The sequence below is a fragment of the Camelus dromedarius genome, chromosome 16 (assembly GCF_036321535.1).
Source record: "Camelus dromedarius isolate mCamDro1 chromosome 16, mCamDro1.pat, whole genome shotgun sequence".
In the NCBI taxonomy this organism is placed as follows: domain Eukaryota; kingdom Metazoa; phylum Chordata; class Mammalia; order Artiodactyla; family Camelidae; genus Camelus; species Camelus dromedarius.
In genome coordinates this window covers 46226772-46254256 of record NC_087451.1, presented here as the reverse complement: position 1 = coordinate 46254256, position 27485 = coordinate 46226772, and the positions used below count along the sequence as shown (strand labels likewise).

Here is a 27485-nt window from a genome sequence, read left to right as displayed (position 1 = left end):
CGCCCCTGGGCCGGGAGGCTTCCTCGGGTTCCCTGGCCAGCCGGCGAGTGGGCGGCGGCGGGAGCTGCTGTTCGTCGGGCCCCGAGTGCGCCGACCCTGCGCCCCCGACCAGCGGCGCGCGAGTGGCCGCCGCCGGGCGGAGGCCGTGGAGGCAGTGCCGAGGCTCTCGGGGCTTCTGTTCCGTCACGGCGAACGCCTCCCCCTCCCCCGGGGACCCGCCTGGCGGACGAACTGCCCCGCACCTGCCCACGACCCTCCTTCCCTCCCCAGCCCCGGGCGAGGCGATGCAGGCGGGTGGGGGAGGCCCCGAGAAAGCCAGGTAGGAAAAGGCACCGGGTCGAGACCCCTGACCGCCGGGGTGGGGCGAGTCTGTGGAGCAGGGACAAGCCTGGGTGCGAACGGTGCGGTGGGCATCTCTCCGGGGGGAAGGAAGGGGAGGGCGGGTGGGTTTGTGGCTATCTGCCCGCCTGGCTTATCTACCAAGCACTCTTGCTTCCAAATGGGAGCCTTAAGGAAATGGCCTTTCTGACCGCCAAAGATGTCTTTTCCGTGTCCTGCCAACTGCTGGAATTTCTCCAGAGGAGCATCGCTCTGAAAAACATGAAATCCTGCTACAGAATCCAGCAGTTCCTTAAAGTACACATCGAGGTGGAATATCACGGCTGCAGACTTTTCTGTGGTACTGCCGTACTGCGGCACTGTCTTTTGGCTTTGGGTCAAGATACGATCCAGTCTTGGTGACTGTGTTGTTGTTGTTGACAGTGTCATTCTTATTTAAAAGTTCTTGGGCCAGATGCCCTGAACTTGAATGGATTGGAATCAAGTCATTTTCACTCAGCACCGATCACATAGCACCAATACAGTAACTGTAATATTACTGGCTTCTCTTGGGACTGGCCAGAGTTTTACTTTGGTCTGTATCTTCCTCAGTTTACAAATGTGGAGGGAATACAATTCATTTGTGTCTACTGCAGTTGAAAGGTACATGGGTCTCGTCAAGTCACCATCACGCAAGTGCTGACCAAAACCCCATGAGAGAGTTTTGAAACAGCTGTTTCCTGGGGCCACTGTTTCCTCATTTGTGAAATGAAGAGGCTGAATTACAAGCTCTCTGAGGTTCTTCCAGCTCTTAAATTCTCATGATTCTGTGACTTTTGTAAGGAAACAGATGATTTCTGTTAGATGCCAATTAAATTTCTCTAACATGGCAGTTGCTGGTGTAGAAGCAGACAAAGAGTAAACACAGCTTTTAACATCTTCCTGTATGTTGTTAAGGTGAGGGATTGGGTTAACATTAAGGGAGCAGAAAACCCAAAGAAAAGTCTGATATTTCTTCCACTCAGGGCAGTATCTCTAACTCCCAAGTTCACTGCTAACACACTTGGTGAAATGAGAAAGATACTTCAATTTGGTAGCAGAGTTTCTGGTCAATAAAAAGCTTTCTGTATATTCATTTTTGCATATGGATAAAGGACAGCTACCTGTAAACCTTCCATCCTCTCCGGGAGAACAAATCCTTCTGCATTCCCATTTGTAGTCCCTACCCCATTTATCCCAGTCACCTCCAGCTCCAGCTTTTCCAGAGAGTGACAAGCAGTTATAATCCTCCCTGCCTTCTCTCCTTAAAGGCATCAGCAACATGCATCAAGGATGCCAACACTTTAAAGTGATGGGAATCAATCTGTTCCCTATGCAAGAAGTCATTTGTACAGCTCTTAAGGAGTCTATGAAATGAAGACAAAACAACAGATGTTTCACATGTAGAAAACAGCCAGTAAAATCAGTTTCCAACACCGTGTCATGACGTCACCAACATGTTTAGGTTGAATCACCAGAAAGGCAACAAGCATAAACATGAGCCTCGGCTTTTCAAGGGATCTTGAGTCAAATGTTTCCTCCTCCAAGGTTTCTATTTACCTGTCTCTCCAGGCAAATTTATAAGTTCATTTTCTAAACTGCCTTTGCCTTTGAGTAGTGAGAATGCTGTTTTTTATTTGTACGCCCTTTCTTTGAAACGGGATGATGTCTTTTCATTTTATTTCCGAGGTTAGCTTACTGCTGGTGCTCAAGAAATGTTTGCTACTTTTGAAAGTTGATGCTTCTTGAACGCTACGTGCCAGGTACTGTATCCAACATTTTGCATTTATTATCTCATTGGTTCCTCACGAAAAATTTATTATCCTCACTCTGTGTGAGTGTATGTGTGTGTGTGAGCAAAATAAGAGCCAAAGCAGCTAAAATACTGCCAAAGGTCACACTGCTGGTAGCAGAGGTGGGATTTGAATTCAGTACTTTCTGCCTTCAAGGTCAATGTGATTAATGACTATACTGCCTTCAAACTTGATAAGAAAGGACAGAGTATATAATTATTTTTCACAGCATGGTTTCTGATTAATAACTACTCTTCCTAATTGTTTACTCACAAATATGAATGTGTGGGGTGGAGTTTATGGGCTCTGGTGCTGCTATTATTAACACCATTTTATATTTATATATAACTTTATCATTTTTCTAAGCACTTTCACATATATTATCTCACTTGGTTCTCAAAATAACCCAGTGAGGTAAGTGAATATATTTTTTTTGTTTTATAGATGAAGAAACTTAGGTGCAAATGGTAAATTGAATTGCCACCCTATGAAGTGGCAAGCCGCAAAATTAGAACCCAGGACTCCTGAGTCACATTCCAGGGCGACTTCGGCTAGTTCATGCTGTAGGGTTGGGATTTAAGGAGGTTTTGATTGTGGTGCTTTTGTGGGTTTCAGGAGTGAAGTTTGGGTTACTAAATGTAAAAACTGTTTAACCAAATCTCAGCCCTTGAATGGGAATTAATAAAGCTCCCAGTGTTAAACCGCTGTGGTGGGACTTCTTGATGGTTTCTTCTGCCACTGAGGTTTTTTGTCCCCATCATGCTTTGTAGTCTCTGTCTCTCCTCCTCCTACTGGATACCATTAGGGGATAGAATCCATAACTCTCCCCCTGTCTGCTCCTTGGTTTCTCCAGCCTTAAATTGAAAATACCATATTCACTTGTAAAATAGCTTGAGAATACCCAAGTGAATATTATTAACATATGTGATATGTGGGCTGCTACCCTGGAGCAAGGACATTTTCTTCCTATCCAGAAAAAACCCATCTGTTGGGGAAAAAAAAGTGAGATTCACACTTGAAACATCTTCACATCGAGCTCCAGAACTGAAAGAGAACTTGGTGGTCTCCATCCACTCATCTACTCTAAAAATCATAACAGAGAAAATGAAACTCTTCTGAAATAAAAATTATGTTGTTTAGAACCGTACTTCCTTTCTGCATTAGGGACCTGTGAGGCAGAGACAGAGCAGCAAGGAGGATAAAGGGAGAAACGAAGTGATAGGAAGAGACGAGGAAAGAAAGATCTAGCACAGGAAGATCAATGGAAAGGGACTGAAACACAGTCACAGGGAATAAAAAGACCAAGATACACCCTTCAACACAGGGAAACAGACACAGAGAGACAGATCCAGAGATTGGAATTCATGACACCAAGTGAACAAGGGGAAAAGGGCTAGAAGACATAGAGATGAAAGGAGGTGAACAAATTAAAAACTGATGGCCTTTAATGGAACACAACACCCTTCAGGCTAACACCAGCAAGGCCATACTGCATTTGAAAGAGGCAACTAGCTCCTAGGACTCCTAGTGTGGCCAGGAGGAAGTCAATCGCCTTCCTCTTTTTCCTCCTGCACTTTGCACTCAGGAAGAACACCTGATCGATATGCCCTTTCACTGATACCTGCATATGTTTCCCCTCCAGACTGAATGCTCCTGTTGGGCAGGGGAGGCCCATCTATCCAGGAGGCAGCCATGGTAGCCAGCACCGGGGTCGGGATTAGAGTCCCTGAGGACCTGCTCTGGCTCTGCTGCTGAGAAGCTGTGTGACCTGGAGAAAACTACTTACCCTCCCTGTGTACCCTCGAACTACCTCACAGGGTGGCTGTGAGAATTAGGTGAGCTCTTTTCAAAAAATACATGTAAACTGTGGGCAAGGCAGAGGTCAGGGACTATTGTTCTTTCTCTTGGTAGCCCCGCAGCAGTTACCTGCTGTTCAGCTTTTCAACAAACATCTATTGGACTGAAGATGCCCTCGGCCTGGCCTGAGCCAGCTTCCAGGCGGCAGCTTCCTCAGTTTTATCCTGGACTATCTGCAAAAGCAAACTGTGAGTCTAAGAAGCACAGTCACACAGCAAGCACATGGCTTCTGCAAACAGTGACCACAGCTGCGCACTACAGGGAAGTCTTTGCTTTTGTACACAGTGATAATGATTCCTGTCAATAAAAACCATAATTTACACAAAGAACTGATCATACTGTGCCTGCCTTTGTGTATTACTCTGTATTCTTCAAAGTCCTTTCACATATGCGTTTTCTTTGTTATAAATACCAAAATTTGCTGGTTTGCAGATAGCCACACCTAACTAAAAGTAGAGCTTAAACTCAAGCTTAAAGAATGTTTTGAGGATGTAGAACCATTAAGGGAATTACCTTTGAAATGAGTTAGAACCAGCAAATCACTGTGAACAAATCCAGCTGCCTTCCTAAGTTACCAGATCAACAATTTTCAGTGTCTCCTGAATCATAAGTAATTCCATAAAAGATGTATTTTGCTCATTCTCCTTTACTAAGCTCAGATGATTTCTCTCTCTCTTTTTTTTTTTTTTAGTTTCCTGATCATAAAAGTAGCATGTTAAAAATGAAAACATGCCCAATATGGTGAATAATAATCACAAATAATGCTGTCACTGACAGGTTTTAGTAGAAGTCTTCCCAGTCTTCTTTATATGCATTTCTTACATATTTGATTGAGATCATGTTTTAAATTAAGAATATTAATATTTCACTTATAAGTACTTCCAATGTTGAAATTTTTGCAAACCTCATTTTTTTCACTGGTTTTGAAAGGAATTCTTCACTGGGGGAGAGCAGGTTTGTTCACAGACACACCTTGGCACACAAAGACAAGGCCTTCATCTTTTCTGGTAAGTTTATCCTTAAAAATACTAAGAGATACATCCTTCCTAGCACTCAGTTTGTCTTTAAAGTGGCATCATAATGTCTATAGAAACCCAAGCTCCTATTTCAGTATCTAGTTTTTTCTTTTTATAGGCTGAGCTCTATGAACTCGTGTAGTAAACAACAATTACATAAGTGCTTGGTACTTAAGACATGAGTGAAGGAAAAGCATTCCTGTGAAGCTTAGGCTGTGGTATCTTGAGCTGTGCATGGCTGGCCAGTTTGAACCCCAAGAGGGAATTACTCCTCAGCAAGGTTGTGGGTGAAAACCTAAATGGCCAGAAACTTAGAAGAACGTAGGGAAAGCTGACTAGGTACGAAGACTCACAAGTCTAACTTGGGGAGGAATCTTCAGTATATATAGCGATGAGACCCTCCACCCCAAGCACACGGGCACGTGCTTATGTGGTAGCTGTGTGCCACCACTGGTCTGTGACTGACCTCAAGAACTACGAATGGTCAGTCTGAAGACCGAATGAACTGCTGAGGGAAGAGCCGGGCTGAACTACGTTTGCCTTGCAGGTAACATGATGGAGCTACCTAGAAGAGGTCTTAGAAGGATCTGGAAGGTTTTAAATAATATTAGTGTAAGATGAAGGACAGGGAGCACTTGCCAGTCGTCTGCCACTTTCCTTCCTTTGTGTATTATAACTCCATCGTTTCCTTGTGCAGTATCTGTGGCTTGATGGGTTTGTCCTTATATGTTTTATTCTTCTGTTTTATAAATAATTCTGTTCACTCAATCTGCTGCTGTTTAACATCTACTATTGTGGTCCTGGCCCATATAAGAGCATACAGAAGATTTTAACATTGGAAAGGAAGAGAAATTAACTATCACTATTTTTCAAACAGTATGGTAATTTATCGAGAAAAACTAAGAAAATCTACTGAAATATAGAATAAAGTAGTTGAGGTGAGGTGGCTGGATACAAGATCAACCATACAAAAATAAATGACTTTTCTATAAGCCAGCAAATAACAATTAGAAAAGGTAATAGAAAAAGAAAACATATAATATTTTTAAAATTTATAAATCACTAGTTTTAGACCTAAAAGACCTTTATGAAGAAAGCTGCAAACCTTTACTGAAAGACATAAAAGCCTAAACAAACAGAGCATGGCCCTAAAGGGAAGATTCAATATTGTAAACATGTCAGTTTTCCCCAATTTGATCTCTGAATTCAATCAAATCCAAATCGCAATGTGTTTTCAATGGACTCCGTAAGCTCTTTCTAAAGCTTGTGTGAATTAGAGGATACATTCAAGGATAGCCAAGAAATATTTGAATCAAGAGCACCGGTAGGGGTGGGAAGAGGAATTTACAACATATCAGAACATCTCAGACATTATCATAATTGAAACAGTGAACAAGAAACAGATCAATGGAACAAAACTGCATCCTGAACCAGACCCACTCAATTTAATCTGTGGCCAGCACAGCATACTTGTGAGGAAAAAAGGATAATGGAAGAAAGCCACAGAAACTATCAGTCTTTGGAAAAAATTAAATTAGCTGAAAAGTGTCACCCCAGGATTCATGTCCACCCAGAACCTCAGAACGTGGCCTTATTTGGAAATGTGAATTTTGATTGAGGTAAGGATTGAGGTGCAATCATAAGGGATCATGAGAGGCCCTAAATCCAATGAGAACATCCTTACAGGAGACAGAAAAGGAAAAGGCACAGAGAAGAAGGCCAAGCGAAGATGGAGTGAGAGACTGGAGCGATGAATTCACAAGCCAAGGAAGGCCAGTGACTGCTGGGACCCGCAGGAGCCGGGGGAGAGGCCTGGGAGGGTTTCTCCCTCAGAGCCTCCAGAAGGGAGTCAGTCCTGCCAACACCTTGACTTTAGGCTTCTGGCCTCCAGCACTATGAGAAAATACATTTCTGTTGTCATAATGCATCCAGCCTGTGGTAATGTGTCACAGCAATCCTAGGAAACTAATACAATGTCCTGCCACACACCAAACACAAACATCAACTCCAGATATATTAAAGGCTGCACACAAAAAGCAACACTATCAATGTATTAGAAGATAATTTTGAATGATATTTTTATAATTCACAGGTAGAGAAAGCTTTCCCAAACAAGGCATAAGACCCAGATGTCATACATAGAAAGGCTGACGGATTTGTGTACATTAAAAGAAAGCAAAAAATTGTACATCAAAAGTCACCATTAACAAGTTAAAATACAAGTAACAGTTTAGAAGAAAATACCTGCAGTGTACAGCAGAGTAAGAGTTAATATTCAGAATAAAGAAATTCTACAATTTATGAAGAAAGACAAATGACCCAAAAGAATTATTCAAAGGATATAGAATGGAAATACACAGAAATACAAAAGTCCAATAGAAAGCTTTGTAAGTAAATATTTACAAGACTGATACTATCCAGTGTACGTAAAGACATGAGGATTATAGGCACTTTTTTCAGTGCTGGTAGAAGTATAAATTTGTATTGCTAGGATACAGTATTGTTTGTAACAAGTGAAAAAAACATTAGGAATGCCCTAAATATCCAGTAATAGAGTACAGATCTTCCTCAACTTATGGTGGCGTTATGTCCTGATAAACTCATCGTAAATTGAAAACACCGTGAGTTGAAAATGCCTTTAATACACTCAACCTACTGGACTTCATAGCTGAACCTAGCCTACCTTAATTAAAAGTGCTTGGAACACTTACACTTGCTTACAGTTGGGCAAAAAGCATCTAACGCAAAGCCTATTTTATGATAGTGTTGACTGTCTCATGTGAGGTACTGAATACTGTACTGAAAGGGACAAGCAGGATGATTATAAATGTATTGGTTGTTTACCCTCCTGACTGCAAAGCTGACCGGGAGCTGCAGCTCACTGCCTCTGCAACACATCACAAGGGCGTACTAGATGGCACACCACTAGCCTGGGAAACGATCAGAATTCAAAATTCGAAGTACAGTTTCTGTTGAATGCATATCACTTTCACACCATCATAAAGTTGGAAAATCGTAAATTCAACCATCAGAAGTCAAGTCGGGGATTGTCTGACATAAAATATTTTATGGTATGGTCAAGCTCTGGAATACTGCATAGCCACTAAAAGGAGAACTAGACCGAAATACAGAGAAAGATCTCCAGAACATACTGGGAATTTAAAGGGGAGAGAACAGATCACTGAACAAGAAGTATGGTGAGATATAACTTACATTTAAGCAAAAAACTATGAATGTGATTGGTACATATACGACTACATAATCACGCAAGGAAAGGCTTGGAAAGAGAATCCCAAACTAACAGTGCCACTCCCGGGGAGAGAAGTGTGTTGGTTTTGCGTCTTTGGGGTGAGGTGAGTTAAGAATGACTTTTACATTTGCCTGTGTTGTATGGGATTTTCCAATAAAAACAATTCATTATTCATTACATAAATATAAAAGAAAGGAAAAACACAATCAGCCCCCAGAAAGTAATGGCTCTAACTGTTCAACCTGCTTGGCTTTCTGTGGAACGTGGTTGAGTACAAGTGTATGAAGATTTTGAAAAATATAGCTAGACACTTGATAAAGCAAGAAAAGCACGCTGCCTCGAAAAATAGATGAAAGGTAATTAAAAAAATATGACATTCATATCCCATGTTTTGGGGGGTCATCATTTTTTAAAATGTCAGAGTGTCCCATAAGCTTTTGGAAAGCAACGGCTTTGATTTTTCTAAGTAATGCTGTAACGGGATCTGGCTCAGAGAGGTTAGAGAGGCATTCATTTAATGAGCAAAAGCACTGTCCTGGAACATAACAGACTTTGGTGTCATCCTAGCAGGCCAGCACTTAGCTGCCTGACCTTAACTCCTCACCTACTGTCCTACCTACCTTGAGGGCTATGGTGAAGACTAAGAAATAATATATATGAAAACATTTATACCGTGCATGAAGTACTATGTAAATACACCGTATTATATTCATTCCTAATACCATTCCCTATCATTTAATGTGGCGGATTAGATCTGCTCATAAAATGCTAAACTCTAAACCCAACATATACATGTGCTTAGGCTAGGGCCATGAGGGCAAAGAGAAAGAGAAAAGGATAAGCAATGTGAAGATTTTCATAAGCAGCTGAAAGTGTGACTGGCACTGAGGGGAGAAAGCCAAGTGTGGCTGGAAAAGATCTGGAGCCTAGACACAGCAGTGGGAGTGGTCTCCCAAAAGCAGTGAATCTCAGTGGGAGATTGGGGTGGAGGGAGCTATCTGGATCCTGAGCAGTACTATATTTAGGAAATAAAACTTTTTACTGGCTTTTGGATGTAGACCTAAAAATGCTTAGCTGGGTAAAACATCTTTGGCTGGTGGAGAATAGATATCAACTATAGATCAGTGATGTAAAACTGGAGGACTGAGGCTCACATCTCTGATCGGAATACTGTGTCGGGGAGGGTTGTTCACAAGATTACTATGTTTAGCTGCAGCAAGATGGGCTTAAAAATTTGTTTTAAGAACGATTCAGTGGGATCCCCTCCCCTTAAAATTGCATATGAAATGTGGTACAGATGTATATTTTTCTGGGGAAAGGATCTATCATAGAGTTCTTCACCTCCTCCAAGGCGTCTAGATTCAGAAAAGATTAAGAACTACTAGTGTAGGTCAGAAGAGTAGCAGCCTATGATCCGGCTCAGGGAATTTAAGAGAACATGACAGGAAGACCACGAGAAAAGAGGGGTGGAAGTGGCCATGGCATTGTGAGAAACTCGAGGGTGTGAGACACCTTAATTAATGGTAGCAACATTGTGATAATTGTACTAGTTAGTTAATGTCAATCTCATAAAACAAGTGTTTATATTTGTTGTAATGTGTCAGACTTGTCTTTTTGGCCTGTGTGATTATCACTTTCTTGAGTGAGGGAAGGAATTAACGTGAACCCAGTGTAGCCAATGGGGAAGGGTCCTCATTTAAAAGCACCTGGGAGCCAGCATCTGCGCATGACTGAATACCTGAGCTATGACCGTGGGAACGGGAGCTGCTAAAGCTAGCTGGAGATTATAATCTCTTTAACAAGAATGGGCATGCAAGGAGAACCAGAGTACCGATCAAAACAAAACTGGGTGTCAAGGACATCGGAACCTTCAGAACTGTCGGGATATCAATCAAGAACAGACCAACGCCAGTGTCCAGGATGTTCAGAAAGTTCTCGAATGAAGGACAGCAAAAGAACCTGTCAGCATGAAAAGTCATGCACTAAAAACGGCCCATAAAGGAGCACCAAAAAGGCATCTTGAACAAGATTTAATGTAGAAATTAAACTATATTCCTCTACTACCAAGTTGGCTTGGGAGCTTTTGCCACCCATAGTGACAACAGGGTCCAAGTGTGATGGTGTTTGAGGGTCCTAAGGGGCATTGTGGGAATTCGTAGCGGGGATTCTTGGTTATCACAATGTTGGGGGGAGGGGCCATACTACTGGCATTTAGTGGGTAAAGATCAGGTAATTCAGATATTCTGCAGTTTTTTTTTTTTTTCACAAGAAGTTTCACAAAAAGCCCAGCTGCTCAGAAGGTCCTTACAGAGATCCCTATTAAATGGAATAAACACACTATTTTGATCTTATAAAATAACATACTCTGCATAATGTCTACTCAATTTATTATAGTACAGTTACTTCAAAAACAATGAAACCAGTTGCAAATACAATAGGATATTGGAGACTCCTTTGAACAGAGCTAGAAAGAAAGGGTTAATTGACAGAGGTACATGAAATTTAGAGATCTCACTGGATTTCATTAACAAAGTCTCTTTTAAAATTACTTATTATTTCCAGCCTATATATGCTTATAATTTCTTGGCACAAAAGAGAAACGTTATGAAAATCCCTCCTTTGGAGGGTCACTGTTATTTTTCCATTTTATTCAGATTCCGGCCTCACAGATGCACCCCAAAACTCCCCTACAGACTGTTGCAGTACTTTAGACATCCTTTTCCCACTGCCTATTAGAGGATTAAAGGGTGGGGTCTCCAAGGTTGTCATCATCCGCACCCTATTCCATAACAGGAAATTGTTTTGTTTAAAAAAAAAAAAAAGCCCAGCTCATTTGTGAATACCACATGCTCCGATTTTCATACCCAAATTTCTCCTGTCTGTAAAACTTCCATATTTTATTTATCTTAAAGGTGTATAATCTGTCTTTTCAGGCTTCCTCCTTCTATTAAAAGTATTTCTGTCTTTTGCTTATAATAAACAGTGAATCTGGTTATTACTTATCTCAATGCAGTTTTTTTCACCTAATGTCCACTCATATCTGCTCTTTTATCTTCCTACACTTTTGTACTGTGTAGCTCTCTTAAACCCAAATTTATATTTATTATTAATATCTTATCTGCAAAGAGGGAAAAGGGAAATAATGGTGTTGGGAGCTTCAGAGTAGGGAAAGGTTTGGGTCTCAGGTGGAATGCCATTGAAGAGTTGACAATGGATTTGTAAGAGGACAATCAGTAGAAATTGGACAGCATGAATCTGTACTGGAGATGGTCGCCCTGGTTTCATGACTCTCCATGACAGTGTGTGGGTGGCTCAGAAGCAGAGAAAACAAAAATGAGGGCAGTAGGACTGAGGACAGCCGTGGGGAACCTGGATCTATCACTCCTCTGCTTATGGGCTTTCAAAGCCTTTCCATTCCTCAACATGACCTTCAAGAGCCTCCACCATTTGGCACTACCTATTTCTTTGGCCTCTTCTTATTCCATTCTCCCCTGGGCTTTCAAAGTGCCATCACCTTGGCCAATTTCTTCCATCTTTGTGGCTTTTGCTTATACTGTTCCTTTTGTCTGTCATCTCCTATTCACATCCCCACCCTTTGCTTCAGCTTAAAAATCAGTTCCTCAAAGAAGCCTTTCCTGACCTCCAAATCCAATAAGAGCATCCTATCAATATAGTCTTTCAACGTATGGTTTACTTGTCTTTCATTAGACCTGTCACAATTCTTTGTTTATTTGTATGAGTACCCTTTTCATACCCGAAAATAGCTCTATGGAGGCAGGCACTTGGTCTATTTTGTTGATTGCTAAATTCTTAGCACCTGGCCTAGTCCCTATTGCCAGCAAGAACATTCATTCATTCATTCATTCAATAAATTCAATAAATTTGTTGAATGAGTGAATAAGTGGCAGTTGGTTATGGGACTTTGGGCACGTTTTTGTTAGTTTTTAACTACATCTCCATTTTCTCATCTGTTAAAGGTGTTTAATTAACAACCTCAGAACTGCCACGTGGATTAATAGAGACAACGTATATACTTAGCCTGGTGCCTGGCATATGGTAAGGGCTAGGAAATGTGAGTTATTATCTGAGCAACCAGAACTCTCATACATTGCTGGTAGGAATGCAAAAATGATACAGCCCACTTTGGAAAACAGTTTACCAGTTTCTTATGAAGTTAAACCCAGAAATCCCACTTCTAAGTATTTACCCAAATGAAGGGAAAACTTACGTTCACACAAAAACCTGCACATGAATGTTTATAGCAGCTTTATTCCTTGCTGCCCCAAACTAGAAACAATCCAAATGTCCCTTCAACCAGGGAATGGATTAACAAACTGGTATAGATAGTGGAATACTACTCAGCAAGAAGAAATAAACTACTGATACATGCAACCTGGATGAAATGCAAATGCATTATGTTAAGTGAAAGAAGCCAGACTCAAAAGGTGACATGTTTTATGATTCCATTATATGACTTTCTGGAGAGGACAAACTATAGGGACAGTAATCTGGTCACTAGTTGCCAGGGGATGGGGTGGGGCTTGAGAGAATTTAGGGGGATGATGGAACTGTCTTAGGACTTGATTGTGGTGGTGGTGACATGACTATATGCATTTACTAAAACTTACAGCATTAGAAACTAAGTGGGTGAATTTTACTGTGTATAAATTATTTCTTACTGTAGAGAATGAAAACATCCAAGACAGATGGATATAATTACCTTTTCCTTTAAAAAAAAAAAAGGCATTTACATTTTTGATTATAAAAGTGCTACTGGCTCGTAGACATTTTGGGAAAATGTGTGAAAAATACATTCCATCATCTGCAGAAAAGTAATGTTTCTTTGCTGTCATTTTTATAGGCACAAAAGACACACACACACACACAAACTGGGACCATGCTGCACATTTTTGCTTTCTGAAATATATTATGCACATTTTCCATGTCATGAAATAATTTTCAAAACCATGATTTTTGAGTCAATAATATTCTCCTGTATAGCCAATTTATATTTTTCAACCTTCCTTTATTGTATTGCTTCCATCTTTTCTTTACTACAATTATGATTTTTTTAAAAAAATCTCATTGGGGCCAGGAACTTTTCCATCATGGAGTTTCACAATGTTTAACTGGTAAAACAACTCTTCCTTTGGCTGCAATTATCTAATTGTTTTAAGCGTCTAGAGGAAAAATAGTTCCACAGGGTGACTTGGCCTCTTTTTAATTTGTGGTGCATAAGGGCTAGACACCCTCATATTACCTGTATTACTAGCTTAAATTTGCATGGCGCTTTTAATACTTAACACTCGCCAAATCCTTGCAGGGTAAGTAGGGCCAATGGAGTAATTTGTTCAAGATCACACAGTTCATCAGTCGTGGAATGGGACTTCGACTCCAGATATTCAGTCTCAGAAAGTCAGCACTTCCCCAGCGGCGGGACACTGCCTAATCTGGCTCTTTTTCCCCCCCAAGGAGGAAGCTGCAGACACCCACAGAAAACTGCCTGGAGGCTTGGCACTCGGGTAACTTAACTCTGTCAAGTGGACGCTGTCCCATTCTACAAACGGTCCTTGGCAACATCGCCACTTACCAGCTGGGGTCATTTCTCCCCCGATGGCCGGGGGGACACCTACTGCCACTGGGCAAGGGGACCCCGGGAGCAGAAGGATCGTCAGCTTCGCGGCCCGTGAGGGTTGCTGTCGTTGATTGCGACGCTGCCGGGGCTTACCCTCTCTGGGGGGAGGAGGAGGAGGTCCTGACCCGGCGGCCGAGCCCTCCCCAGCGCCAGGGCCCGAGTAGGGGGCGCGCCTTCGGCGAGGTGAAGAGGGTCCCCACCATCTTAAGGAGAGCTGAGCACGGGCGGGGGCCGCCGGACTACAGGGCTGCCGGAGAAGGCTCCTGGAAGGTGACAGGAATGCGTCCTTAGGGCGACCAGAGGTCAGTCCGCCGCTATCCCAGAGTGCCCCGGACCCCGGAAGTGCCTGGCTTCCCGGAAGTGCCTGTCTGGCTCACACAGCCGGGGCTCGCCTGAACGCAGATGCTGGGCAGTTGCCGTTCTGGGGCGTGGGTGGTCGTTGGAGGTCCGACTCGAGGTTGGGGTGGTTGTTAGGCTGGAGCTGGGCGGCGGGATGATGGAGGAGGAGGAACTAGAGTTCGTGGAGGAGCTGGAAGCCGTGCTCCAGCTCACTCCCGATGTGCAGCTCGCCATCGAGCAGGTGAGCGTTCCGCCCCCTGAAGGGAGGAGAGTGCGGAGGCTGGGGCAGCTCTGAAGGTGGGACCTAGGGTGGGACACGGAGGAAGCTGTCTTTGGACGGGGACGTGGGAGCTAGGCGTAGAAGGCAAAGGAAAGGTTTCGGGGAGGTGGTGGAGGGAAGGGGTTTCTGAATCTGCAGGAGGAGGAGAATCCTTCCTAGGCCTTGGTTGTCTTTGGAGGGTGGGCAGCTCGGTGGGTTTGGGCAAAGGAGCTGTGCCCGTTGAAAGGATGCACCTAGAAGAAGGGACCTCAGGTTTTGGGGGATGGGGCTGTTCATTCATTTATCAGGCTGCTGTCCCGCTGCTCCGGATTCTCTGTCTAGACCGTCGTGAGTGACTCGGAATTAAGAGGCGGGGGTAACCTATATCTGAAGCGTATCCCAAAGGAGAGGGGAAAAGTTAAAAAAAGAAAAGAAAAGAAAGGACTCCTTTACCATACTTAAGTGGTTGAGGATTCCTGCTGTTGATTAGTTTGGATTAGGTTGAAGAATATTCCCAGGTGGCCTGTCTTCCCTGCAAGAATGCTTCAGTTAACTAAATTCTCTTTTCAAGTTTATTGAGTTTTTAAGAGTGATGATGTCAGAAATAGTGATTTAGACCCTTGTACAGGGTATTGCTCCCGACAAAGGGAGAAAAATCTCCCTTAAAGGAGTTGGCATAGGGGATTTTAAAAAAAGGAGGGCTATCGATACATCTAATGATGGCTGGGAAGTTTTCCGAAGTAAAACTTTACTACTTCTGTTACTAATAGTTAATATTTATTGATCATTAATACTTACTAACGGTCTGCCACTGAACTAAGTAAATTTATTTGTATTGTTCCATTTATAGATTTTTGGATGTGTGTTTTTCTGGGAATGGTTGGATTACTTAGACAAAGCACATTGGGCACATCTTAAGGAAGCCAGACCACTGGGCAGAGGTTTTGGTGTTCAGGCCACAATCCTCCCCATCCACCTCTATCTGTCTGAAAAAGGCATACATTTCATTTGCTCTTTGGAACTATAGAAGAAACAAATAACTGAGTCAGCAGTTGTTTGACAATGCTTTTCTAAGAGTATATTTTTGCTGTTTCTTAAATTGAATTCTAACATAGGTTTGACCTAAGCAGACATCAGAAAAGAATTTGCTTCCCAGAATAACTGTCTTGAGCTGGGGAAATCTAGTACCCAGGGAATCATGTGACTGCTTTTACAGTCCACCTTGGTACGTGTTCTTCAGGTTGAAAGAAACTGTCTCTGTTCCTCAGAAGGTGGAGAGATGTATGTCATTGGGGGAGTGAGCTGCAGCACAGCTTTGAGCTCCTCTATGAGCTGAAAGAGGTGGACAGTTCCTGAATGCCGGCTCTCCATTTCCTGACACTGTGTGAAGTGTGAAAATCACTTCAGTGCATAGTGAATTCTTCTGAGATGTCACTGAGACATGGTACATAAGTCTGTTATCAAGACTCCCTTAATACAACCATGTCGTCAGCTGGTTTAATCTAACAGTCCATGGTGCCTACTTATTTTTACCTTGTCCTTGGGGTTTCGTGGCTATCTGGAACTTTTCACTGTTTTGCATTCTGTTAGTTTCACCACAAGGTTAAAATTACAGATGTTGGTGTAAATGAAAGATTCCCCAGATATTTATTGAGCATCTGTTGTGTATTAAGCCTTATAAAAGGAAAAAAAAATACAGTTTTTGCCTTCAAAGAACTTGCCAACCAATAGGGAGGAAAGAAAAGATATAGAAAGCAAGACAGAAAGATGACAGGTATGTTTAATCCTCTATCTTTGTGCAGGTATTTCCAAGCCAGGATCCTCTAGATCGAGCAGATTTCAACGCTGTGGAGTATATCAATACCCTGTTCCCAACAGAGCAGGTAAGTACAGAGTTTCCTTCATTCCAGTGACTTCTGGCTCATCCTGAGTATTAATGATTGGTGGGTTTATACTGTTAGCAGATGGAGAAACCCCTAAGTTAGGAAGCCCACCAAAGTATATGTTCTTACTGGTGGCTGTGAAAGAATTTGCACAGCAGAGGCAGAGGGCCGAAGTGAACAGCCGCTTTTTTGCTCAGAAAGGGAAGTGGAAGGAAAGTGCTGGAGCAGGGAGAAGGGAAGAAAAGCAGTTGTGCAAGGAAGAGGTGACTCAAGTGAGAAGCCATCAGCCAAGGTAGGCGGTAGGGACAGCTCCTGCCCAGGTCGTGGACTTTTATAAGAGGCTTCCACCATCCAATCCTCCTTCCGGGTGTAGTGGAGCCAGTCAGTCCTTGGCCGAGTTTTTCTGTCCTTGTATGGACTTTTCCAGTTGTTGTCATGGGAGTTGCCAACTGTCATAGCGCTGGTGGGTGTGTCATTTAGCATGCTAATACATTACAGTGAGTATATAACGAGACTCAAGTTCCACTGGAAGTCAGATCCTTCACCATCTTGGATTGGGTTCTAACTAGTTCTTGTTTCTTCTCTGCAGCTGTCTCCTGAGACTTAGATAAGAGTAATTGGTTTCTATTTGAGGGAGGGGCAGGGGTATGATCCTGGGGCCAGCAGTCCTGGTAACAAAAAGGAAAGTTGCTTTTAATCAGAATGTCTGCAATCAAGTGGACCCAGCATCCTCCCAAAAAACCCATCTCCAAAGATTCTGTTTGGTCATGAAAGTTGTAAAGGGAAATGAAGGCATAATCTCAGTTAATCATTGAGATAGGTGGTCAGAGTCATTGCCATCCCTACTGCCTGCAGGCTTGTCCCCATCAACTGCTTGAGCCTGCTCTTCTATGACTCAGGGAGGCCTGGAAGACTTCAGCTTTTCTATAAACAAGAGGCAGGTGGGAGGGGCACAGGGTCCTTCTCCCTTTCAATTCCACATAATCTGAGGGGCCTCGATAAAAAAATGAGAGTTAAATTCAAATCAGACTCCACTGTAACCAGTTGGGCTGGGAGGAGTTAGCGAATACTGAATACTGCTGTTGTGTTTGTGTGGAATTCTTTGTATATTGAACATATTATTAGAAATTAAACCCTCAGGTTGAAAGAGTCTCCCCAGATTTTCTGTAGTAAATCAGGAAGAAGAAAGGATTTTTTTAATGTAATAGGGGGAAATGGGAGTGAGGTGGGCAGGATAAACCTGGAGTTAGAAAGCTACTTTTACTACTGTTTCAAGATGTACATTTCAGACTTGACATTTTGTTTTGCTGGGTGAATTGCCTATAGTGTTCTTCTCCCATATGTTTTTTGGGTGTTTAGGTGAGAAGTAGAATTAGAAGCAGCAGGGTTGGGAGAGGATCAGCTAGAGTTCTGCTTGGTTTTTCATTAATTCAGGAAAAGTTCAGTGGGCACCTGTCACATGTTGTCAGTCACTGTGCTGAGCGCCGGGGATACAGAGATGACTAAGACCCAGTCCGTGCGCCTTAAGTATTCAGGCACACCTCGATTTATTGTGCTTCACTTTGTCATCCTTTACGGATAACACGTTTTTTAAATAAATTGAAGTTTTGTGGCAACCCTGCTTTGCTGAATGATGGTTAGGTTTTTTTTTTCTAGCAATGAAGTATTTTTCAATTAAGGTATATGCATTGTTTTTTGAGACCTAATGCTATTGCACACTTAACAGACCACAATATAGTGTAAATGTCACTTTTATATGTGCTGAGAAACCAAACAATTCATATGACTTGTTCTGTGTTTTATTATGATGGTCTGGAACTGAACCCACAGTATCTCCAAGGTCTGCCTATATGTGATTAAGTTGGGAGAGGCAGTGGTGAATGCTGTACAAGAGGTAAGTAATGGTTCAGAGAGGTACAAAACAACAGTTCTTCCCTGGAAGAATTAAAACCTCTGAGAAGAGGCAGCCTTTCTGCCAGATCTTCAAGGATTTATTCACTTAGTCAAACTCAGCAATTATTTATTCAGTGTCCACCACGTGCCAGGCACTGCTTATGAAACGGGAGCAATGGTAAGTGTGACCGGCAAGGTCCGGATCTCGTGGAGTCTGGTGTGGGGAAGAAGACAATAAGCAAATCAGCAAGTAAATAAACGCAGAATTGTATGGTTGATACTGTGATAAAAAGCAGGTGCAGTGACGGAGCACGATGGCAGGGGGTGGGAGGGGGTTCCCTTAGTTGGTCGGCAGGGAAGGTCTCCCTGCAGTGCTCACCTTTAAGCTGAGGCCCGGTGCTGTGAAGGGACTGGGCATGTGGCATCTTGCAGAATGCTGTTTGAGGCAGAGTGACCTGCTCGGTTAGTCTTCCAGGATGACAGGGGAAAGGAGGTTATTCTCAACACAAGGCCAAGGCCCAGAGATGGGAAACACAGGGTGTGCACAGGAAGCGTAGCCTCACCAGAGATGTGGCCGAAGGGCTTGGCAGAGCAAGGGTCCTGAAGGTGCTGTGTCCTCTGGGCCCGGGGTCTCCAGTGTTTGGAGACCACCTGCCTCTCAGTGATCTGTTTTCCACAGGACTCATTTTCACTGAGCTAAAGTTTTAAGCCCATATCCACCCCTACTCCCTGTCCAATGTAGTAGGTACATAATCCTAGTACCAGTCTCATATAGATCAGGTGTTAGGCGTGTTTGCTCTCTAAGTGAAGAATACATATAGAGGTTTTCATATTTTCTCCTCTCACCGTGAGGGATGCACACTCCTCCTCTGGAGACTGCTGCTTGGAGTGTTCCTGGAAGGACTCTCAGCATGGTAATGACTGGATCAGATTTTTAAATGCCATCTGTCAGCAGTGTGGATGAGGAGCTGGGGGAGGCAGAACTGAGGGCAGGAAGAGCAGTTAGGAGAGCACTTAAGAGGGACGACAGGAGCCCCGGGGAACTGGGACAGAGAGAGCAAGATCTGAGGGCTGCGTAGGAGATGGAAGTCATGGGATTCGGTGCTGGAAGGGACAAAGAATCTAAAATTCACTCATTTACTCAACACAAACACCTCCTCTGCCTAGCTCTGTAGGAAGTTCAGGGCTAGAGGAGTAAACAAGGCAGCGATGGTCCTACAGAGAACTTCCAGGCCAGCTTCTTAGTTAATAATCACACCGTTAACAGATTATGAGGAAATGATTATGGAGTTACAGTGACTTGTTTGTATAATTACTATGACATGTTACTTGCTCTTAAAAGGATTCCTAACTGCTACAACTATAGTAATAGTTAACATTTAGTAAATGTTAGGCAACAGCCCCGCCCACCCCCTGCCACCAAGCATTCTCCACTTTATTAGCATGCTTATTTTTTTATGAGAATAACGAGACACAGAGAGAGAGTACTCACCTTGAATGTGATGGCAGTGCCACAAAGCATGCTAAATACCGTGAAGTCAAATAGTCTGAGGGATCCCCAAAGGCTTCCCGGAGGTGGTATTTAAGTTGCACATTATAGGACAAACGAAGGATTTTGAACTTTGATTTCTAGCCTGGCAGACTGGGTGGGTGCTGGCCCCTTTCCCCTATACTAGGAGTGAGGAGGAAGAGCCGTGTCAGCTCAGTTATTGAACTGCGTCATCCAGGTAGAAATGCGAAGTAGGATATTTGATTCTGGAGCTCATAATCCCCATCATTGTTAATATTTTGGCATATGTCCTTCCCATCTTTTTCTGGCGGACATGTTAATTCTTTAAATAAAGTTGGAAAAATAGTACTTACTGTGTGTCCATTTTGAGATTTCACAGGTAAGCTTTAGAGCTCATCATTTTCTGTGAAAGAGGAATTCTAGGGATTAGCTAGAGAGAGAAATTTGGAAACAACTGGTATAAAGATAGCAATTTTAGCCATGAAAATATTTCATTTACCCCAACCTATCAAGACTGCTGACTCACCAAACAAATGGTTAGACTTGAAAATTACATAAGTAGGGAGCCACCAGGTTCTCACCTCTTCCTCTGCCATGTACGTGGTAACATACAGTGAAGTTTCTTAGGTAATTCAGAAATTTTGTGACACAGGGTTACCTTTATGTCCCCAATCCCAGATTTATACTTAGCAGTTCATTTTCCAACCCAGATTTCCATGGACCTTAATGCAAAGGTAAGAGAAAGTAGTGACATGATTTACAGTTTCTTTTAACTATTGCTAGATCTTGGGCAAACCCAGCTATATACCTCATGGACATGCAGTAAATACTTGTGAATTATGAGTTTCAAATATTTAAAGTAGATGTCAGTATATCAAGAATAAATTGAGTGTCACTCTAAGGAGGAGGGTGTGTATATCATTCTATTAAGTGGAATCTGCTTGCATGTCTGGGGTTATCCGGAGGTAGGAGTATGGATTGGAACAGATCCCAGATGTCTCTCACTCACCAGGTCCAGGTGGGAAGAACACAGGTTTCTGTATTTAAGAGTTCCCTGGGTGATTCTGAAGAGTAGCCAGGTTTGGTAATGATCTGGAAAACCTTTCTAGTCTCCTAGTAGAAAACTACAGATGATCATTTGTCATGTTTTCATTAGAGTTCTGATGAGGGGAATCTAGATGACACTTACTGAAAACTAATACGAAGAGGGGAGGGGTACAGCTCAGTGGTAGAGTGCGTGCTTAGCATTCACGAAGTCCTAGGAACGATCCCCAGTGCCTCCATTAAAAAAATTAAAAGTAAATAAATGAACCTAATTACCTCCCCCCAAAAGAAAAAAAAATTAAAAATCCAAACTAATATGAAACTATTATAATTAGAACTTTGAAAAAAAGAGTCATATGAAGTTGTTTATAAAGAATCTTTAATGACTTCCAAAATGCTTTTGGATCTGTGTTATTAAGTGAAAAAAATAAGACGCCAAATTGCTTATTATCTCAGTTTAATTTTTTTTTAAGCCAAATATTTGCATAGAAGGAACTGTAGAAGGCAGTATACCAAAATGCTAATGGTGACTATACTCAGCTGAGGGTACAGATGATTTTTATGTCTTTTCTGTAATCAGCAAGAATTGCCATTAGAATCAGGAAGTACTTTTCAATCATTCAAACATTTTTAAATGATAAAATTAAAACTGTACAGCCACATTACAACTAAACTAGATGAGTGATTCTCAAAGAGGACATATGATCACCTCCCCCCAGGGTAAGTCGTTCCCAGGTTTTTGCTCTTTTGAACTACATACAGTTGGAAGTCTGAAGTCATAAATATTTTGAGTTCTTAGAAAAAATGTTACAGCTTAAGCAAAACCTTCATGTCTAAGGAGTATTAAATTTAAGAAATGGTTACTGTACCACCAAAAATCAACATTGATTGATGTGGAATCACCTCCTGGTTATATTAAGTGAAAAAAGGACAGTGTGCTTTTGATACAGAAAGGCATGCTTTTAATACCCAGACAGTCTCCTTGAAGGTGCAACAGAAACGGCTCAGAGCCATCGCCTCTGGGGAGCAGACTGAGGGGGTGGGCAGGACAGAGGGAGAGGAAGCCTTACTTTTCACTATTTACCTTTAACTATTTGAATTTTTAGTCATGTATATATCTTACCAATTTTAAATAGATTACAATTTTAAATTTTTGATATAATGTCCCATTTTTAGAAAAAATGTGAGAATACAAAGAATTCATGGATACTCTTCACCCGGTTTCCCCAAATGTTAATTTTTTTAATAGTTTTTTTCTTATACCAACCCCCCCCCCCTTTTTTAAGAATGGGTTCCAGCAGATATAGGCAAGGCAGGAACTGGTATGTCCATTTTGCACTGGAGCAAATAGACACTCAGAGAGGTTCAACAGCTTGCCCACTGGTCTGTTGGCAAGTCAACAGTGGCAGAGCTGTGCCAAACCCAGGTCCTCCGACAGCTCAGCTCCTGTTTCCACCCAGTCTGGTTTTGAAATGATAGACGTGGCAGTGGATTCCTGGGTCAAAATAACTTCTCTTTACTGAGAGTCATCTTTACCTTTTCTTGGCTTTCTGAAAATGCTGAGTCATCTTTGGCTCTGTCAGGACAGTAGACAAGATGTGAATGGCTCCCTCTGACATCTCAGACACTTGTGACCTGGTTCTCTCTTAATTTTTTTTCCCCCAAAGAAAACATTTTAATCTATAATATTAAGATAGTTGTTTTAGTTCATTACTTTTTAAATTTTTATTTTGTTTATTGATGTAACATTGGTTTAAAACATGTGAGTTTCATGTGTGCCACATTATTTTTTCTGCTTCTCTGTGTCCTTTGCATGCTCACCACCACATTTAGTTTCTCTATATAGTTCATCCCCTTTACTTATTTCGCCCCCCTCCTGCTCCGCACTTTCCCCTCTGGTAACTACAACTCTGTTCTCTGTATGTATGTATGTATTTTTGTTTGGCTTGTTCATTTATTTTGTTTTTTTTTGTTTGTTTGTTTATTTTTTTATGTTTTACATATGACTAAAATCATATGGTATTTATGTTTCTCCGTCTGGCTTATTTCACTTAGCACAATACCCTTAAGTTTCATCCATGTTGTTGCAAATGGCAAGATTTCCTCTTGTTTTATGTGACCTGGTTCTCTTACCAGACCTGCTCCTGGCAGGCTTCTGGCCTCTTCCTGCCAGCAAAAGTTGCCAGTAGCAATTTATAAGCACAATCCCTGCATCACCCCCAATTCTTTCTGAGATAAAAGATCTATTGAGGGAGAGGGAAAGAGGACTTATAAAATTGTATTTTGAAAACTTTAGTTAAAATGGTGCTATAAAATTGTACCATCTCTATTCCAGTAGGGGGCACCCTTTCCTCACTTTTCTGCTCTCTAAATTGGTTAATAGACCATTTGTTTTTACTGTTGTCTTAAAAATGGAAATAACTTTATCATAATTGCAATGCATTGTCAATATAAAGCAATTAGAAAATTCTCATAGACAAAAAAGAAAAACTTAAAATCTCTCCCTTTCATAGATTACAATTACTGCTGCTGATTTCATAGGTGACAGCTGTTGGTCTAGACTCCAGCTGCTAGTGTTGTATCCTTTCAAACTTTTTTCTAATGGATCTGGACACTTAAAAAAAAATATTTATTTGTTTATTGATGTTTAACATAATGTAGAAGAGTACACAGATCTTACGTGTATAACTTGATGAATTTTCACTGAATGAATGCAGCCGTGTCACCACCACCCAGACCAAGAAATGAAACATTCATAAAACCTCTTCTCATAGCCCCTTCTTGCCCCTCATAGTCACTACCAACCCCCAAAGTTAACCCCTATTCTGCCTTCTAACACGAGAATAGTTTCACTCACTTTTGAACTGTATAAATGCCGTCGTGCAGTATACGCTCGTGTCTGGTTTGTGTATGTGTTCAACATTAGTAAGATGGATCCATGTTGTTGTGTCTTGTAATCATTCATTCATTTTTGTCTCTGAGTATTTTGTCATACAAATTTGTCACAATCCTATATACTGGGAGTCAGCAAATTTCCTGTAAAGGGCCAGATACTAATTTTAGGCTTTGTGGGTTATTCAGTCTCTGTTGAAACTACTCAACTTTGTCTATGCAGCTCAAAGGTGGTGTAGATAATATGTAAATGAATGAGCATGGCTGTTTTCCAATAAAACTTTATTTACAAAAAATAGATTTCCGGCTGGATTTTGCAGTAGTTGCCCACTACTGCTATACTTTTTTTTTTTTTAAGTAAAAGTTGTATCACACTGTATGAATAATTTTTTTGAGATATCATGAATAGTTGTTACAGCTCATCATTCCCCTGTGGAAGAGGAATTCCAAGAAGTGAAATAATAACTGACTCTTTTTCTTCTTTATTGTAGTCTCTGGCAAACATCGATGAAGTTGTGAACAAAATTAGACTGAAAATAGGGTAAGTAGCACCATGTGATTATTAATAATTAATGAAAATATGCTCATCGTTTAGTTAATCACATTCTGGATCACACATCTATGAGAACACTGAAATCTCAAGTTTGCCAGAGATGGAAGTTTTTTTTAAAAAAAAAATAGTTCTTTTATCTGGGTTTCCTGAGCTTTGTGGGAAAGAACTCGATTCTTTGATCAATCTTCAATTATCTATAAAAGAAGGAAGGAATCTGTAACAGACTATTCAAAACAGTTGATTATGGAGGGAAGCAAAATTATTTCTGCTGTATTTTTAATGGCTTCATTTCCCTAGCAGAGTTACTTTCTTTTTGGAGGGGGGTGGTATTCCCAATGCTTAGATAGGAAGATGGGCTTATATGTGTATTCCTTGGCCGCATATCAGCTAACAGTGTGATCAGATCTGCTGGTTGGCATGAGTGGTGCCTCAGAATTAAACATGGTGATTAATCTAGGATGTCTAGGATGGTCATCAAATGTCTTTCCTGCCAAATAGCCTCATTCTGGTTTATCCATGTCTAAATTCCCAGTTTTGACACGTGGTGGATACATAGTCAAAGTTTATTCATTGTAATTATTATTATAATGGTTGATACCATTTCTTTAAATATAGTTTTTTTTAGGTTTTTTTTCCTTTTTTAGTTTTATTAGGTAGAATTATTACAGTTCGACTGCACATACACATTATATTGCTTGCAAATAAACATATACAGTATATGTATATATATTTATATTTATTTGTGTGTGTGTATATATATATATATATTTTTTTTTTTTTTTTGATGAACAGAAACCTTCATTTTGAATTCAGGAGATGATTTCTTTTTTCCCCCTGAAAACCTTTGAGTTTCTAGGTGAAGATCTCTGCCATTAATATTTTGTTCAGTTGGATGCCTTAAGAAGTGCAAAGATGCCTATTTGTTGTTTTGGTGGACTTTGCACAGAGAATGAAAATTCCCTGATGATCTATAAGTCAGTTGCGAGCCAGTTATTTTCAGCTTTCTCCCACCATACCTTTAATGAATTCTTCAAATGAAAAATGAAATTTTCATTTCATTTCAGAGGATTAACTAGGATGCATATAAAGTCCTACCTTTGTGCTGACTGTAAAGTTATCTTTTGAAAAGAATGAAAGTGGTATTAACAAAGGCAATTATATAGATATACACACACAAAAAAATTGACTCATGTGAGTTTCTCTGGTTGAGATGCCATTAAATGATCCCTGTTAAGCTGCAGGAGAAAGGAATTGGAGGCCACAGATCTGTCTCCTACACAGATTGCACCATCAGGAGATGAAGCACCAATTTCATGTGTCACCTGGCTCCTCATCCCTTTTAAGGTTCCTGAGGAAGTTACTGAGGAAGGATTTTGTATGAGATAATTTTAATTTTCTGGCTTGTTCCCATAAAGTTTCAGCAACTTTGTCATTTCTGGTTTGCTCCATGAAAAATACTAAAAGGTATATTGGCCCTTTTGAACAGCTCTGAACATTAAGTGAAAATAGACTTTAAAAAAAAAAAGTGACTCATTAGCCTGTGCTGGGCTTGGCTTCCTGTACCACTGTTGCTGCCTCCTCGCTGGGGTCCAGGGTCTCAGTCTTTCTTCTATCATTCAAACTGGTTTGATATTTTTCTGAGCAAGTAGCTGCAATCTGCAGAAATTGGTGGATAAGTTACTAACTTTTTTTCTTTTGGCCAACCTAGAATCGAGATTATTTTAATGATCTGCATCTTTTAACGTTTTTGCTAGGAGACTGGATGACAATATTCGAACTGTCGTAAGAGGTCAGACAAATGTGGGACAGGATGGCAGGCAGGTAAGTGACTTACTCCTCCATGTTTATTATATCCCATGATTTCTTCAGGGTCCCACAACCAAGGGACCAAAATGTTCATCTACCTGCTTACAGAGCACTTTCATACTGATCTGCCCCATACACAGCAGAAAACTGGCATGATTTGTCTCGCTGGTAGCAGGATGGGCCACCCACACCAGCCATGAACTGTCACCCAGTGTCCCTGGGAGCAGAAACATGTATTGTAACATAGCTCACCCAGGGCCAGGGTGAAATGCACACAGAAATGAGAAAACTGAAGTTTCCTTGTCTTTCTTCTTAGCGTCAGATGCCTCTGTGCCCTCCTTTATTTTGTGTAACTCTTGCTAAACCAGTTCACTGCTTTCATTTATCAGCTAAATTGTTGGGATTTCAGTAGTATTTTTGTTGCTGCAAAGACAGCTGTAACCTGTGTATCTAAAGATACAATCAACAGAGTAAAATGGCAACAGAATGGGAGAAAGAATTTGCAGATCGTGTATCTGGTAAGGGTTTAATATGCAGAAAATATGAAGAACTCCTAAAATTCAACAATAAAAAGGCAAACAACCTGGTTAAAAAAATGAGCAAAGGACTTACATAGACATTTCTCCAAAGAAGATACATATGAATGGCCAATAAACACATGAAAAGATGTTCAGTATCACTGATCATTAGGAAAGTGCAAATCAAAAACCACCTCACACCCATTAGGATGACTGCTGTTAAAAAAACAAACAAGCATAAAGAAGTGGAAACGCTTGTGCACTGTTGGTGGGAATGTAAAGCAGCACGGTTGCTGTGTAAAACAGTGTAGTGGTTCCTCAAAAAATTGAAAAATAGAATGAGCATGAAATCCAGCAATTCTGCTTCTGGGCGTATACCCAAGAGAACTGAAAGCAGGGTCTTGAAGTGTTATCTGCACCCCCATGTTCATAGCAGCACTATTCACAATAGCCAAAACATGGAGGCGACCCAAGTGTCCATTGACAGTGAATGGCTAAGCAAAATGTGCTCTATACATACAGTGGAATATTACTCAGCCTTAAAAAGGAAGGAAATTCTGCATTATGCTGCATCACGGATGAACCTTGAGGACATTATGCTAAATGAAATAGTCCAGGCACACACAAAAAACCCCCAAATATCAGATGATTTCACTTATACGAGATACTTAGAGTAGTGAAAATCAGAAAGACAAAGTATGAAGGTAGTTGGCCAGGGGCTGAGGGAGAATGGGTTACTGTTGAAAGGTATAGTGATTCAGTTTTACAAGGTAAGAAAAATTAATAAGGGGGTAGATGGTGGTGATGGTTGCACAATGGTGTCAGTGAAACTGTACAATAAAAAATGGCTAAGGTGGTAAATTTTATGTTATGTGCATTT

The 27485-nt window shown here is 41.3% G+C and overlaps 1 protein-coding gene and 1 long non-coding RNA gene across 3 annotated transcripts in view; both read left to right on the top strand.

Annotated features, from left to right (window-relative positions):
• The first annotated feature begins 41 nt into the window (after nt 1-41).
• On the top strand, nt 42-4336 carry LOC105088130 (uncharacterized). The gene is made up of 4 exons (XR_004141950.2): nt 42-319; nt 2052-2120; nt 3793-3985; nt 4062-4336. It is a non-coding gene; the product is annotated as an uncharacterized LOC105088130 (long non-coding RNA).
• A 9939-nt stretch (nt 4337-14275) lies between these two features.
• VPS53 (VPS53 subunit of GARP complex) overlaps nt 14276-27485 on the top strand; it is a 118638-nt gene continuing 105428 nt past the window's right edge. Inside the window, exons 1-4 of one of the 2 annotated variants that reach the window (XM_010978918.3) lie at nt 14276-14488; nt 16309-16389; nt 24220-24269; nt 26036-26102. In XM_010978918.3, the coding sequence (XP_010977220.1) occupies nt 14402-14488; nt 16309-16389; nt 24220-24269; nt 26036-26102 (285 nt within the window). In that variant the 5' untranslated portion in view covers nt 14276-14401. Of the gene's footprint in view, nt 14489-16308; nt 16390-18258; nt 18284-24219; nt 24270-26035; nt 26103-27485 lie in introns of those variants that run through there. The other variant, XM_064495842.1, reaches the window with a different exon arrangement.